We start from the raw sequence: 15,103 nt of genomic DNA on the forward strand, positions 1-15,103 counted from the left end.
AAAAAAGACTGGGAAGGTTCAGACCTTTTTGGTCTGAAGCAGCAGAGCAAAGTTTGAGTCCAGTGGCACCTTTAAAGCCAAAAAAGTTTTTTAAAAAAAGATATAAGCTATCGTGTGCAAACAATCTTCTTCAAATAAAGACTGGGAATTGTCATGGGCATTCAAAGCCTTACTCAGTCATGAATCTAGTGACTAGTCTAAACCATTTTTATCCCTGTCTGGAAACTGGGAAGAATAATTATTCTTCACAGACTTTTTCTAATTAATACAGGAAAGATGGTAAAACACTTTGAACAGACTAGTTTAGAAAAAGACGAGTTGGTTCTTATAAGTCGCTGTTCTCTACCAGAAGTCTCAAAGTGGCCTTCCCTTTCCTCTCCCCACAATAGACACCCTGTGAGGTAGGTGAGGCTGAGAGAGCCCTGATATTACTGCTCGGTCAGAACAGCTTTATCAATGCTGTGGCGAGCCCAAGGTCACCCAGCTGGCTGCATGCAGGGAAGCGGGGAATTAAACCTGGCCCACCAGATTAGAAGTCGGTGCTCCTCACCACTACACTAAGCTGGCTCTTTAGTCAAACTGAGGCTGAGAAATTTACAGAAGTCCATGGTGGAAGTGGGATTCAAAAATGGCACGGGATCCTGATGACAGTTTCTACCAAAGTGACCTTCATGCCTCCCCCTTCTTCTTTAGCCCACTGATTACCCCAAAACACTGCTCCTGTATGGCAACATGGGGACAAATCGGTGACAATCCCTCCTTCATTGGCCAACATTTTCATTGAGATCTAACCTGTACAGTTCCCAATCTCCAGTTTCTACATCACACCAGATCTCACCAAACCACACAAGTTACAGTTGTGATACATAATCTTTCTGGAAATTCAGAATAAATGAGGAATAATTGAAGAAAGTGGCGTGAAAGTTAGAATTTTAGACATTGACTAGGAACACCCCAAGTTCAAATCCCTGCTTGGCCATGCTGTTGGGGGCAGCTATGCTCTCTCTTAGCCTAACCAGCTCTTCAGAGGGTTCATGTGAAGATAAAATACAGGTCATCCATAGCTCTCAAAAGGAGGGAAAATAAATTTTAAATGTTTGCCTTGAACAATCCAGTCCTAATGACACGGAGGGCACTGGAAGATGCTTCCATTTGGAGGGGCTGAACAGGTCTGTCAGATCTTTTGACATGAGGAGGAGATTCTTCACACCGGTGCTGGAACATCATGAGCCTGATACAGTGAAGCCTTCACATTGAAGTTTTTTCTTTTTACCCATAACGTCCCAGTGATCCCGGAGTTTATTCTCCAGTAAATTTCTTACAATGCCACTCCAAGCAGTTACACCCTTCTAAGTTTGCTGACTCTAGCAGGCTGAACTCTGCTTAGGTCGTCACTACCAGGATCACAGCTTACAACTGTGCATGTAGGTTTACCTGTTGATTGGCAGGTAAAGCAGCTGACGGCATGAAGGGCTGCACCCATACTAAATTGCCCCAAGGTACAATGGAACTGGAGCTTCCCAGGAACTACTACGGACTGCAAGATCATCAACAAGAACCTGTTCCCAGTTTTTCTCTCATCTATGTGGAAGGCATACTTTCAGAGTAAAGTTATATTTTCTTCAGTTTTCCATTATGAATCAGAACACTGAAGCGGATCTGTACATTTTATTTCCATGCTGTTTCCAAAACATATGCATCAACTGCACAAGTGTTACAAAACATGCTTATTACGTTATATTCTCTTCAATCCAGATGTGAAAGGACGACAGGTTATCGGAAACCACGAAACACGAGGATTAGAGCCCAATATTTTAGGCTACCTTAAAAAAAAATGTACACGGTCATTATACAAAGGTATGTCAGAAACTATTGCTACAAAATCACAGGAACTTTTATTAAGCAACAACATCAAAATATAAAGCTATTGTTTCTCAACATATCCCTCACCAAGGTCTATGCACTTCTGAAGGTGATGTTTCTATCTCTCTAACCTTTCCCAGAAGACTTCTGTGCTCTTCGATTTATACTGTACAAAGAGGCAGTCTGGGCTTCCTCAAGAGACTCAAATCTTATCCCTTTTAAATGTTCTTTAGGTTTGGGGTACAAAAAGACGTCTGAAGGGGAAAGATCAGGGCTGAAAGATGGATGAGGGTAAGGTTTCCCCGCAAAATACTCATCGTGCAGCCCTTGCTACCCTTGACGAATGAGCAGGTGCATTGTCATGATGGATAAATGTTCCCCGGCACAACTTTCCTGGCCTTTCTCTCACCAATGCAAATTTCAATTCTCTTAAAATGTCTTCATTATAAGCCCCGCAACCGTCCTGTGTCCTTTGACAAATTCATTGCTTTTGGAATAATTGTTTCGTTTGGAATAAACCTGTGTGTGTAAAAACTGGCACCCTAGTAGCCATGCTTTTTGACATGCGGTCAAGTGGATTTCTACAACCGGTGGAGGCTATGATGATTCCGTACTTGTTTAACATAAAAGCTGGGACTCTTAAGGTTCTAAATGGATCCCCGGGGCCATGCAAAACAGTCCCAGCAACTCACAGACGGTGTGTTGCCAGTTTCCGGGTCTTAATATTCCTTAGGTAGTTCCACCATCATAATTCATTTAGTCTTTTTGCCGGGAGAGAAGTGAGGAGCTCAGTCCCTCCCAGACAGAACTCCAGTGTCACCGAGAGGGCTTCATAAGGCAACTGGGAACAAGTCTGAGACAACAATGTGGCTCAGGGAGTTTTTGTTCTCATAAACTATCCCCGTGGCTGCCCGTGGGATCCAGAATAGGCCACGGCTAGAGGGCTGAGTCCAGAGTTCAGATCCCTGATGGATCGCAAACTTGTTCTTGTGGGCAAGTTTCTCTTTCCCACCGTAACTTGCCTCACAAGGCACTTGCTATGATCCACAAGGTAAGAATAAATCACTCGCTACATCAAGAAGTAGCCTTTCAGCAGCAATAAATAATGGCAAAACCTTCTTAGTTCAAACACTATGGGCCTGCAAACTAAGGAACTACAATGAAGTCTTTTTGAGCCTGTTGGGAACACTCTATGCGATCAAAAATCACAAGAATCAGGAGTCTATATAGGTTTCATCCGAACAGAACAAAGAGCAACACCAGCACCAAAGATTTATAATAATGGGTCTTTTTGTCCATGTTCTGCAGGCAGATGTTTCCCAGTTCCCCTTTAAGAACCCATAATCCACCTTTGCAGTGTTGATCATCTAGGTCTGTAGCGTCCATTATGGGCCGGGAACTTTCCAGGGTGTAGAATTTAGTTTACAAGCCTATTTTGCCTTCCTGCAGGCGCTTTGAGCTTGTAAATGGCACCTTTCGGTGTCCCGAAGAATGAAGGGCAGCTAGTCCTAAATTCTCATGTTGCTTAATGGTCTCACATAAAACGAGGTCCACAGAGTTTTTATGGCCGTCCCAGGACAAGCTCGCAGGTGAAGAACCACGAGGGAAAGGATATCTTAAGCTTTGCCCCTCTGTGCTTTCCAGGTGCAAGGATATTTTCCCACCCGTTTCTTGAACAATTAATAGAGCTCTCAAAATAAAGTCTGTTGCCCCCAAAGCTAGGGAAGGAAATCAGAGGGAGAATTCCTCCTGGGCGGGGAGGGGGGTAATCAGAGATCAAGGCACGTAGGACTCGGAGCAAACAGAACTATAGGCCATTTCTATATAAAAATAAACAACTGAGCCACTTCTTTGGACTTCACAGGCACAAGCCCTAACCACAGACAAGCTACCTTCTCCGGGCCCAAAAGAAACTGCATGTCATGTGTAAATGAAACTAAAGTGCAATCGGTAATGTTCAGAACCACAAAGAATGCGAAAACAACCATTTGGGTTGCACCTTTCAAACGGTATCTTATGGGGTAGTGAGAGATCTGTAAGAGCATTATGGAGGAAAGGATTTGCAGACTGCAACCTTATGCTACAAATTACTTCCAAATTTAATGACTCATGACAGGCTCAAAACTCTGCTAATGAGCTTTGGGGGTTTTTTCCTGCAAAAACCAGTTAGTAGAGGCCGGCCAATGAAAGGGGAAACTGGTACATTTTATGTAAAATGACTAATTTGGTTGTTGCATAGTTTCATTTTGGCTGCGTGTGTACCAAACCGCACTCGCATCTTTCCCAAAACAGGAAACAGGGTGAAATCTGTGTGTTTCTAAAAATATTTTACAACAGAACTCGATCTTTTTGTCAATGAAAGAAAAGCAACAAAGAAAAACTCCCAGTGATTCAAAACCTTCAAATAAACTGGGATCTTTTTTTCTGATCCTCTGCATATTTAAGTATGTCGGGATTTAACAGGAAGCGGACATTCTCCAGTCTGTCTCATTAGCCGGCTCTGCCACACACATCACTGTTTCAAATGCTTTGCAAAGCAACATCCAAGAAGTGCCCAAGTGTAAAATGCAGCTGAGCACCAGTGTATCACCTCGTTCACACAAAACACAAGATGCTGGAACCCCTGTTCACAAGGACTCTGCTGGCAAACAATCATGTTTTGAACCATTATCCTGGCAAACGTGTTGATTCACAAAACTGAAGATCACAAAACTGAAGGTTTATTCATGTGCCCAATACTGAACAAATCTTTCTCTGTGCATGGGACAGTCTCTGCAATAGGCCAAGAAGCCCAGGCATTCTGATGTGTCAAAAACAGTGCTGTATTGTACTGAATACTTAGAGTTGGTTCTTATATGCCGCTTTTCTCTACCCAAAGGAGTCTCCGAAGTGGCTTACATTCACCTTCCCTTTCCTCTCCCCACAACAGACACCCTGTGAGGTGGGTGAGGCTGAGAGAGCCCTGATATTCCTGCTCGGTCAGAACAGCTTTATCAGTGCCATGGCGAGCCCAAGGTCACCCAGCTGGCTGCATGTGGGGGAGTGCAGAATCAAACCTGACATACCAGATTAGAAGTCCACATTCCTAACTACTACATCAAATTTATATTATAATATGCAGAAGCCAGTATCTTACTGGTTACTCGTCTTGATTACATTTGTTCTGTGCACATTACGGTTGACCATGTTCTCAATTGAATGCCTCTCTGGCTTCGATCTGCTTTATGCTTTTTATTTCTTTGTCCGCTTGCATTTTTCCTTTTGGGAACCAAATTAGTCTAAGACCTACAATGCAAGCATATGAGCTGCAGACCAGATGACTGGTTCTTCAACGAGGCCAAGGTTGCCTACACATTTGCTGTACGTTTCAGGATTCCCATCTTCACTGCCTGCTCATGAACCATCTGCTTGTTTTATTCTGACTCTAGCCACTCAAACCTCTTGGGATGGATCACAAAGCCCGATGTGGTGGGGGCATCGATCCCATTGGACTGTCTGAGGCACGCTGGCCTGTATCCTGCCCCTCAACTCAGCAATGTCAGAAGTTCTCCTTCAGTCTCCAACTTAAGCAGCAGTTCTGCTGCAGTAAGAATGGCTTCCTTTGTTTTATCCTCAACACCAGCGGTCCGCAAGCTTTCGGCCGCTGCGGACCGCTGCTCCAGAATGGGGGGAGAGGGTGGCCCGGGGGCCCGTGCACGAGCGGCAGCCCCAGCGCAAACGTGCATGTGCGGACAGCCGCGCAGCGTGTGCCCGGCAGACCATGCATGCGCGTTTGCGCCGCCGCCATGCCGGCGGCCGCAGCTCCCCCTCCCGGCCCCTCCGGGCCACCAGCTAAAGCGGCCGATTAACTTGCGGCTCGGCAAGCTTCTCTTCCCTCCCATCCTGAAACAAGAAGCTTGCCGGACCGTGAGCTAATCGGCTGCTTTGGCGGCCAATTTGCTCGCGGCCTGGCGAGCTTCTCACTTCGGGGGGGGGGGAAGGAGCCACGGCCCGGCACCGGGCCGCCGGCCACGGGTTGGGGACCACTGCTCAACACAACAACCCTGTGAGGTAGGTTACAATGAGAGTGTGTGATAGCCCACGTTTGCCCAGCAAGCTTCCAGGGCAAACTAGAGAATTTGAACCTGGGTCACTCTAAGCGGCACACACTGACTCTTAAATTGGGGGAAAGCTACAGCCTTTGCTGAATGGATTCTGTTTTCTTTCTAAAGAGTCATGGAATTTTCAGTACATAAAAAGACAACTGGGGGAGGGCACGGGTGAGGTTTATAAAATTAGGCACGGGGTTTGTGGAGAAAGCGGAGACAGAGTGAGAGCTTTTCTTCCTCTCTCATATAACACTGGAATGCAGGGGCACCCAGTGTTTAGGAGCGACAGGTTCACTTAATTTGTGGGGTTCGTTGTCCTCAGGAGAAGTGATTATCATGGCTGGCTTTAAGAGACAGATTCCTGGAGCGCAGAAATGCCTGCTAGTCAGGATGACTTAATGGAACCCCCATATTCAAAGGCAGTAAGCCTCTGAAAGTCTCTCGACAGTGAAAAACTGCTACTCCTCTTCCTCCTCCTTCTATGCAACATTTTTGGCCTTCATGGGCAACTCATTGGCCACCATGTGAATGAAACAGGACACTGAACTAGATGGACTACTAGTCTAATCCAGCCAATCTCAACCTTTTTTTTGGGGGGGGGGGCTGTAGCCCTGTGAGGAGCTCTCCTCAGGTACCAGGGTCCCTTGTAATAGGCTGGCTGCTTGTGCAATACGCTAGGCTAAAAAAAGGCCTAAGCTAAGAGTGAATTAATTATACTCGACGTACCTTGTCTCATAAGTACACGAGACAGATTTCTAGGACATTCGACCAAGAGAAGCACGTGCGTTCATTTCTTTCTTGAATGCATCAATTCAAGCACACACAAAGGAACACATTACTTTCTCTTTCCCTTAAGAAAGGTCAAACTTTTTAGCAATTAACGATGTCATACGTGACAAAAAGGGTATTTCATCAGTTCAGTCACCATAAACCCTTTGAGCTCCTTTCTCACATTTTTCGGTCTGTGGCCCCCTTCAAATGTGTCAGGGCCCCCCAGGGGGCCATAAGGCCCCTGCTGAGAATGGCTGATCTAATCCAGCAGGTCTCTTCTTATGTTCTAATAAATTGTATTCCCCGGCACACTAGGGGAAGGATCTTATGAATCAATGGCTTTGTGTCCAGAATAAAACCCAATATAAAGAATTTGTTCATGTAAGTTTATCTATATAAGACAAAATACCCTATATTCTCCCAAACCTCTCAAATTTGGAACATGGCAAAGTAATTTTAGAAGGTACTTTTTACCCTTAAATACAGGCTAGACAGGAAACAGGATAATCTGTATGTCTCTTATTTATTTTTTTAAAAACCCATTGACCTATGCCAATATTTTATATATAATTTTGATTTGTGCTTATTTGATCTGTTCAGGATACGTAGATTGATTTAAAGTACAGTTTTTAAAAGACAAAATTGAGTAATTCTTGGCTGGGATACAAGGTTTGAAATAAACTAACTTTTGATCTCTCTTTAGTTGGAAGACCGGTACTTGTAAGTCAGCCGGTCTTCATTACAGGTTACAGGGCATTCAGAAGCAGGAAAACACTCTTATAATATTAATAACCTACATAAAATCTCAATAAATATCCTAATATATCTAACACTTTAAGAGTTAGAATCTGACTTTACATACAGAACGTTTATATGGACCATATTTTCATTTCAGAGAACAGAAATGTAGCCCCAAATTCTTCTGGTCCATCTCAATTGGTACTTGTGCAGCATCATTACTGAAGACTTCACAAAACCTTGTTGTTCAGAAGTGAATGTACAGCTTTAACAAAATCTAAGAGACTTTTGGTTTCCATTTGCCTGGTTTGCCACCCAAGTGCAAGGTAATCACATAACATTAGAGCTCTTGAGCAACGGAAATGCAAGAGAAAGACTATGGCCATTGCTTGCAACTAAACAAAACATCATATTTCCACTTGGGTCTCTGCTTAATCAGGATCATGTACAACCAATCTCTGAGCACTGTAATATACAGCGAGGAAAGTCCTAGGTATTATCTCATGGAAGCGGAATTGCGCTAAGTCTTACGTTTCTGCTTGCAATATGCTGGATCCGATCCATAACATCTGCACTTGTATGACATCTTGAATCTGTTCATGACAACCCAGTGGCCAATTATTACTTCTCTGCTGTCTCAACAGCCTATAAGATGAGGTCTTTAAATTAGCTATCAGTGTGGGAATGGTTTGTAGGAAATACTGTTCTTCTCAAGCATTCTTTAAAACAAGCTGGCATTTTGAGGTGTGCAAAAATTCTCAAATATTTTTCATACTACTGAGTCCTTAGCAGGAGAAAGCAACAATTGCATTCTTCAACAGCAATCTAAGTGTAGCTGCTACCTAGCATGACAGCTTGTTAGCATCAACCGTATATAAGATCCTTATTTTTGAGGCTTTGGAATGACATCTGTCTTGAATTACACCCAGCCAAGCTCAGGTTTCAATGACCAATATGGACAGATTACTGGAACTTTTAAAACCTTGCCCTCTTTGTAATTGATGTTTAAACTGTTTGAAGTTTCTCATTAAGTCCTTTTTACAAATTAGGTGCAGATGTATAAAGCTAAATGTACAGTACTGGGGAAATTAGGTCACCTGAAAGCTTGATATAGAATGTCTCTGTTAAGTACAATGAGTACATTAAATTTTAGAAAATCGACTTGGCGTGTCCCAAATTCTTCAGAGTTTCATCACTTCCTTTTCATTTGAGGAACAGACTTCAAAATAACTGGTCATTTTGTGATGCCGCTTTTTGAAAAATGAAAGGAAAGGAAGGAAATTTAGTTGTATAATAACCAGCTGGGCCCTTCTTTGGTTATAGTACAGCCACAATGCAATCCTATGCAGGGTTACTCCGGTCAAAACCTGTTGATTTCAGTGCGTTTAGATTGGAGTAACTCTGTATAGAAATGGCACTGCCAGTCATCTAGAAATGGAAACAGGAAGAAAGAACAAGCTCAAAAGTCTTCCCAATACCATGATACCAAAGTAATTCAGATTTAGACCAGAGTTCAAGCGGACAGTTTTTCTTCCCTTTATACACAAAGAGACTTCCCTGGGTTCTATTATCCTTGTCTGGGAGAGAAATATCAGCACATAGCACTCCATTCTACAATAAATTTTGGCATAGGATATCTTTGTCTAGGACCCTAGAGTTGACCAGGACTTATTCACAACACAAATTTAAAAGAAAAAAAGAAAACAATAACAGAGATCTGCCCTCTCCAATTAACCCTACTGTAGCAGGTAATAATGGCCAAAATTAGGACAGGAACACTGGGCAATTTTTAAGGGCGGAGGAAGCACCAAAGTAAGAATTTTGGGCACAGAATGATGAAAATCAAATAAAGGAGGAGCAGAACATTAAAGCCATTTCGGGAAAGATAAAATATGGGAGGTTCAATGCAGCAGCAGCTTGGATCTCAGCTTCTGAGAGAAGTTCAAGGACACATCACAAGGCCTCTTGGTATTATTTGCCCAGTTTAATTGTCTTGTCTTCTTCCAAAGAAATGTCCTTTGGCCAGGGAGCTTAAGAAGAAGAAGAGTCGGTTTGTATACCCTGCTTTTCACTACCTGAAGGAATCTCAGTGGCTTACAATCGCCTTCCCTTCCTCTCCCTACAACAGACACTCTCTGAGGCAGGTGAGGCTGAGAGAGCTCTGGGAGAACTGTGACTGTCCCAAGGTCACCCAGCTGGCTGCATGTGGAAGAGCTGGGAATCAAATCCAGATTACAAGCCACTGTTCTTAACCACTACACCAAGCTGACCTCAGACCCTGAATTACAGTTTCTGTCATTCCCCAAAGCAGGGGTCCTCAATCTTTTTGATCCAGTGGGCACCTTGGGAATACTGACACAACATGGTGGGCACATGCATAACATAGCTGTTACAAAATGGCTGCCACAGGAGGCGAATGGCTGCTGTGGCTTATTTTGGGTTACATAGGGTTGATCTTTTTGCTGTCGTAGCAGCTACTGCAGAACCAAAAATCTGCAATGTCTCCATTGGCCAATCAGAAACCTTGCTGGACAAAAGCCGTACCTGGCCCTGCCTACTTTCTAAAAACACATAATGGGCATTGGGAAAGGTGTTGACAGCACTCTGGCACCCACAGGCACCACAGAGAGGACCCCTGCTGTAGACAGTGTGTGAATTAAAGCAGTTTTAAGCCCTGGCTCTGAAATTTTGCCACATTTTATAACCCCGAAAACACAACTCTGTTATCTGAGTGAATAAGTACACTTGATATAAGGTGACCAGATTGTCCCATTTTTGGAGGGACATCTGGGGGTAGCTGGCAAATTGTACTTATGTAGAAATTTTAAATATATATATATTACAATACTATTTTTGCGTTCTATGCGTTCTATGAAACTTTTTGTTGCTCCATATAGACCAAATTTTTAATCAAGAACCTCCCAGTCAATGGCGTCCCGCTTTACCAATGTTAAAATCTGGTCACCTTAAGCTACTATAAGCTACATGCACCAGATGTGCACACCCTTTGATTCATACTTGCCAGCTCAAACTGCAGATTAGGATAAGTGAAGATCTTCTGCTATTCTATATGGGAGATTTCAACAGATCCCACATTCAGCTAGGTTGTGCCCCTGTGGACAAGGCTGTATAAAATCAATTACACACGTTTTCTTCCATTGTCCATTTTATTCCTCGATCCGAGCTAAATTTCTTAACTCACTGCTGTGTAAAAGAGAACTGCATTCGGATGAACGTAAGATTCAGTTTCTTTTGACATCCCAGAACCCTGATATAATTGAACCAGTTGCAAAGTTTTTATATCTTGCCATGAGAGATCGTGAATTTATTTTGTCTTACTCTAAAGCATGATTTCTGCCTTTGTTTTCTCTGTATAGTAGTGGATCCTTTAGCACTTTCCCTCCTTATATTGTATTTTTATACGCTATTAGAGGCTTCTTCTTGTTGTTGATGATAAGTGGAGACTCCAGGACAGTCCAAAGAGCAAGTCTGCCTCACCAGAACCTTCCCCTCGTCACCCCTCCCCTTTTGGATTCATTATAACTTCCATTACCACGTTCCACTTTTGATGCACAGCACAAAAACCAGCACAAAAACCTTTCCACACTTTAGTAAAGACAGCAAAGAATCAACTGATATCTAAAACATTATTTATTTCATTCATACCTTGACTTTCTCCCCAATGGGGACCCACTGCTGCTTACATTGTTCTCACCTCTGTTTATCCTTGCGATGGCCCTGTGTGGTAGGCTAGACAGAGACTGGCCCAAGGTCAGATTGCAAACTTCCATGGTAGGACGCAGTCTTTGAGTCTTCCAGGTTCTAGTCTTACTCTCAGTCTAAAGTTCCAGGGGTAGTCAAACTACGGCCCTCCAGATGTCCATGGACTACAATTGCCATGAGCCCCTGCCAGAAAATGCTGCCAGGGGCTCATGGGAATTGTAGTCCATGGACCACTGTAGGGCCACAGTTTGACTACCCCACCGCCCTCCAGACAAGCCCCTCACCATAGGAAAGTAGCTTTGCAAGAAAATTTCACCAAGAACAAGAACCACAGTTTGAGAGCATCAACAAATGCTTTGGGTTTTGAACAGTATTTGGAATACCACTCACTGGGATTTGCTAATAGAGGAAGAAGAGCTGGGGTTTTATATTCTGCTTTTCACTACCCAAAATGGCTCAGAAATACCTTTCCCCTCCCCTCCACACAACAGGCTCCCTGCATGATAGATGAAAGCTCTAATAGACCTCTAATAGAGAACAGCCCTAAAAGAACTGTAACTAGCCAAAGTTCATCCAGACTGACTGCATGTGCAGGAGTTGGGGAATCAGACCCGGTTCTCCAGATTAGAGTCTGCCACTCTTAACCACTACACCAAGCTGGCTCTCAATACGGGGCTGACAATCTGCTAAATAACCATGCTTTTATCACTTTTTACAGCATAATAATAAAATAAATGTAAAAAAGAACTTCCTTCAGTCCATACTGCAAGTAATCCTGCATGCACTTCTTATTTCAGAGCTGTTTCAACTACCAGCATTTCCAAACAAAAGTCAAATTTCATAGGATATTAAGGTTTTTTGTCCAAAGCTTCTACTTGCTAAAATAACTATCACAGAGGAACAGTTTACAGACAATAAACTAAGAAAGCCCTGCCGTTGAGACCTTCTGTTTCAGTTTCCACCGCATTAGCACCCTCCAGTGTCCACTTTATGGAAAAACAGCACCGGTGACCACTTTTTTTTTACGAAGAGCGCTTGCACTCGAAAACTCACGCCCTGAATAAATCTTTGTTTGTCTTAAAGGTGCTGCCGGACTCTGGTTTTATTGTACTTTTTAGACAGTCACTAACTGCAACCTCCCTCGCTTGGGAGGTAACAGAGTGACCATCCCACTCTTCACCTTCCCCACTAGTTTACTGGTAAGAAGCTCTTTGGAGGGGTGACCGGAAGGAGTGACCGTAAGCTTAGGATATAGCTCTGACCAGCACATGAAACCACATCACACATAACTGGGTTAACCAAAAACCTTGCTCACTCCCAGCTGTCATCTTCCCACTCCCAGCCTCACGCTGTGGGATGGGTGGCCTAGGAACTGAGTTTATTTTAAAATAAATAAAAAACAAAACTTGCCAGCCACAGACCAAAGGCAGAGCAGCAATGCATGGCACCAGACCTCCTTGGGGGAGGGATCATCATGGCCACCGTTGCAAAAATCATTGGGTTTTGGAAATATTTATTTATTTTTCAAACCACTAAGGTTATGGGACTAGCTTCTGAGTAAACATGCACAGAATCAGCTGATGGACTGAAACAGCAGGACAAAACCTGAGTCCAGTGGCACCTTTAAGACCAACAAAGTTTAATTCTGGGGGTAACCTTTCCTGTGCCTGCATACTTCCTCAGACACCCTGAAACAGACTTCTTCCAGCGTAACACAGGGGCAGATCAAGGGTGGGTCCAATCCGCCCAGGTGAGCATGCCCATGAAAGCTTATATCCAGAATGGGCCATCAGGCTCATGCATAGAGTCAGGCTCCTCAACAAGTAACAGCTGTAGTTATATACGCATTAACTCTGCAGCTGTCAATAATTCCAGGGTGTGTTCCTGTTAGTCTGGGGCTGCATGAATAAACAAGAACCTTGATGCAATTTAAAGGTTAAATCTATCCTAAATATCTGGACTACAGCTAGTATCCGATACAGGTAGCAATTCCTCAGACACATTATGCACCCCCTGGCCATTTCTCTCTGCACACAAGACAACACAGTTGGCAATGCCTGCTGTGCTGCAACCAGAGCACTACAGGACACCCCCCAAGCAGCCAAAGAAAACTTATTCAAGGACTCAAAACTCCGTTAACATTAACGAGACCGCTCTTCATAACTCGCAGCCAACGACCTCCGTTTGTGGACCCCGAATACGAACCTCCGGAGCGTCCCACCTGCAGGGTCGCCGGCGCAGGTGTGCCGCGATGGCAGCAAGCACCCTTTCGCGGGAGCAAGGTCTGAGCCCAGCGGCACCTGGAAAACCAACAAGTTTAATTCCGGGGCTAAGCTTCCGAGTGCACGCTTATCCCCCGAATGAAACGCTGCTGGTTTAAAAGTTGCCACTGGACCCAAACTTTCTGTTGCTACTGCAGGCCAAGAGGGCTGCCCACCTGCCCCTTTCCAGGGATTCGGGGCTGGCAGGCTATTCCGGGGTGACTAATAGAGAACACTTCGGCGGGACCTCCCGGGCGCTATTTGGAAAAGCCGAGGGGGCAGCTACACGTGCAAAGCCTAAGAGCTGGGAAGGGACGAGGGAGCCTTCGGCGCATTCCCGCCCCCTCCCCCCGCGCGTGCAGGCGGCCGGTCGGGCGCGCGCGCACGCTCTCGGCTCTTGGCTGCGGCGTCACTCACAATCTCCGCCTTCTCAGGCTCGAACCCGCCACCAAGAGGCGCCGCAGCCCTGCCGGTCCCGCCATCGTAGCTCCGGCCGCCATCACTGCTCCGGCGTCGCCGCGGCCCCGCCCACGCCACTTCCCATTGGCCGCGAAGCGGGAGGGGAGGCATTGTTGGCCCCGCGCCACGCGGGATCTGTGGTGCTGCTGAAGTGCGGCGCTTTCCTTTGGGTCAAAGCTCAGACCCGGCCGCTTGAGCCATGGACTTGGAAGGGGCCTCCAGTGCAACCCCCCGCAGAATGCAGGAGACTCACAAAGACCTTCCCACCCACAGGGACCCCAATTGCATAGCCAAATGATGCCCCCCCCCCCCAAAAAAAGAAAACAGAATCCCTGGTGCTGCGACTCCCTCCTGAGCCCCTTCAGAGTACCCCTCACCCTCTGGAGAATGGAATGCTTGATCATGCTGAGACCTTCAGTGTTATTTATTTTTTATTCACTTATTATGGGGCTTGGGGTGGTTTACACAACATCTGCTGCAAAACTACCGCTTTCAAATTTTGTTACTCAAAATGCAACAGTCCTATTTTTATATTTCCTGGGTGAGTTTTTATATCTATACTAGCGGCCAAGCCCATGGGTGCTACATTGGGTGGATGGGGTTGGAAGACCTCTGCAGATGGCCTGCTGTGGAACAGCTGTCTACATGGGGCAATCGTGAAGAGTTGCAATCTACGTTTGACGTGAATCGTGAATGTATTATGTCTAAAGCATGATCTTTGCCTTTGTTCTCACTAGCAGTGGGTCCTTTTGCACTTTCCCTTCTTATATTGTACTTTTATATGCTATTAAAGGCTTGTTGTTGTTGTTTAAGGTGTGTTCCTTTGTCCTACGTTGAATTAACTCCCAAATTCTATTGGTGACAGGCAGGAATGAGATTTCAGATATGTAACTGGTTATGGTTATCATTCCAAGCTATTCTTCACATTATTTTTTTAACCATATTTATAGTTCACCTTTCTCACTGAGTCGTGAGGAGTTTCACACAATCTAAATTGATGCCATCAATAGGCTGGGTCATCTGATGAGCAGAGAAATAGCACTAGGATTGGAGAAGTGTGAAACAAAGCACAGAGTATTAGACACGTTCAGGTGGGTAGCCATGCTGGTCTGAAGTAGGAGAACAAAGTTTGAGTCCAGTGGCACCTTTAAGACCAGCTGAATGGTGACCTGATAAGCTTAGCTTGTTATTTCTGCAAAA

General features: G+C 44.6%; 1 protein-coding gene across 1 annotated transcript in view; it reads right to left on the reverse strand.

Annotated features, from left to right (window-relative positions):
• CLYBL (citramalyl-CoA lyase) overlaps positions 1-13,998 on the reverse strand; it is a 216,183-nt gene extending 202,185 nt beyond the window's left edge. The window contains exon 1 of the mRNA XM_077343818.1: positions 13,862-13,998. Coding sequence (XP_077199933.1) covers positions 13,862-13,944 — 83 coding nt within the window. The 5' untranslated portion in view covers positions 13,945-13,998. The remainder of the gene's footprint in view (positions 1-13,861) is intronic.
• Positions 13,999-15,103: the final 1,105 nt, after the last annotated feature.

Source organism: Paroedura picta, chromosome 6, assembly GCF_049243985.1.
Source record: "Paroedura picta isolate Pp20150507F chromosome 6, Ppicta_v3.0, whole genome shotgun sequence".
Lineage (NCBI taxonomy): Eukaryota > Metazoa > Chordata > Lepidosauria > Squamata > Gekkonidae > Paroedura > Paroedura picta.